Raw genomic sequence first — 899 nt, forward strand, 5'->3', positions numbered from 1 at the left:
GGCAACGCCCGCAGCAGCAGCAGCACCAACAGCAGCAGCAGTAGCAGCAAATGCACCAGCAGCAGCAGAAGAAACACGCATAGGGCATGCCGCTACTCCACCGTCGTTGCTGCAGCAGCAGCAGCAGCAGCAACAGCAGCAGCAGCAACAGCAGCAGCAGCAGCAGCAGCAGCGGAGGAAGCAGTCTTGGGATCCTCTCGGTGCTTCTGTTATGAAGCAGCAACAGAGCAGCAGCACGAAAACCCCAAAAGACGCAGCAGCAGCAGCAGCAGCAGGAGCAACAGCAGCAGCAGCAGCAGCAGCAGAAGCAACAGCAGCAGCAGCAGCAGCAAGTGAGCGTGCTGGCAGAAGGGGGAGCCAGGGAGTAACCCCTGCAGCATATGATGCCGCAGCAGCAGCAGCAGCAGAAGCAACAGCAGCAGAAGCTGCTGCAACAAAAGCAGCAGCAGCAGAAGTTGCAGCAGCAGCAGAAGCAGCAGCAGCAACAGCAGCAGAAGCTGATGCAGAGGCTTCCTCCCCAGCAGCTTCCTCCTCTCCAGCAGCAACTGCAGCAGCAGCACCAGCGCATCTGCAGGTACTAGATGCAGCAGCAGCAACAGCAGCAGCAGCAGCAGCAGCAGCAGCAGCAGCCTCCCCTGGTTCTTCACCAGCTAGTAGAAGCAGCAGCAGCAGCAGCAGCAGCAGCAGGGAGGAGCAGCAAGCTGCTTTTGCTCGTGAAGTTGGATCTTTGCTGGCAGCAGATGCAGCTGCTGCTGCAGTTGCTGCAGCAGCAGAACTGCCAGCGACAGAAGCAGCAGCAACAACAGCATCAGCAGCAGCAGCTGCTGCTGCTGCTGCTGCTGTTGAGAGTGCGGCAACGCCGACTGCGGCAGCGGCACCTGCAGCAGCAGCAGCAGCAG

General features: G+C 60.1%; 1 protein-coding gene across 1 annotated transcript in view; it reads left to right on the forward strand.

The window, feature by feature from the left end:
• The window catches only part of EMH_0023720 (uncharacterized protein), a gene marked incomplete at both ends in the record, with an annotated part of 4620 nt that overhangs the window by 1353 nt on the left and 2368 nt on the right, over positions 1-899 (forward strand). Inside the window, 2 exons of the mRNA XM_013502186.1 lie at positions 15-713; positions 848-897. Of these exons, the coding sequence (XP_013357640.1) occupies positions 15-713; positions 848-897 (749 nt within the window). The remainder of the gene's footprint in view (positions 1-14; positions 714-847; positions 898-899) is intronic.

This window comes from Eimeria mitis, genomic scaffold, assembly GCF_000499745.2.
Source record: "Eimeria mitis Houghton genomic scaffold, Emh_scaff846, whole genome shotgun sequence".
In the NCBI taxonomy this organism is placed as follows: domain Eukaryota; phylum Apicomplexa; class Conoidasida; order Eucoccidiorida; family Eimeriidae; genus Eimeria; species Eimeria mitis.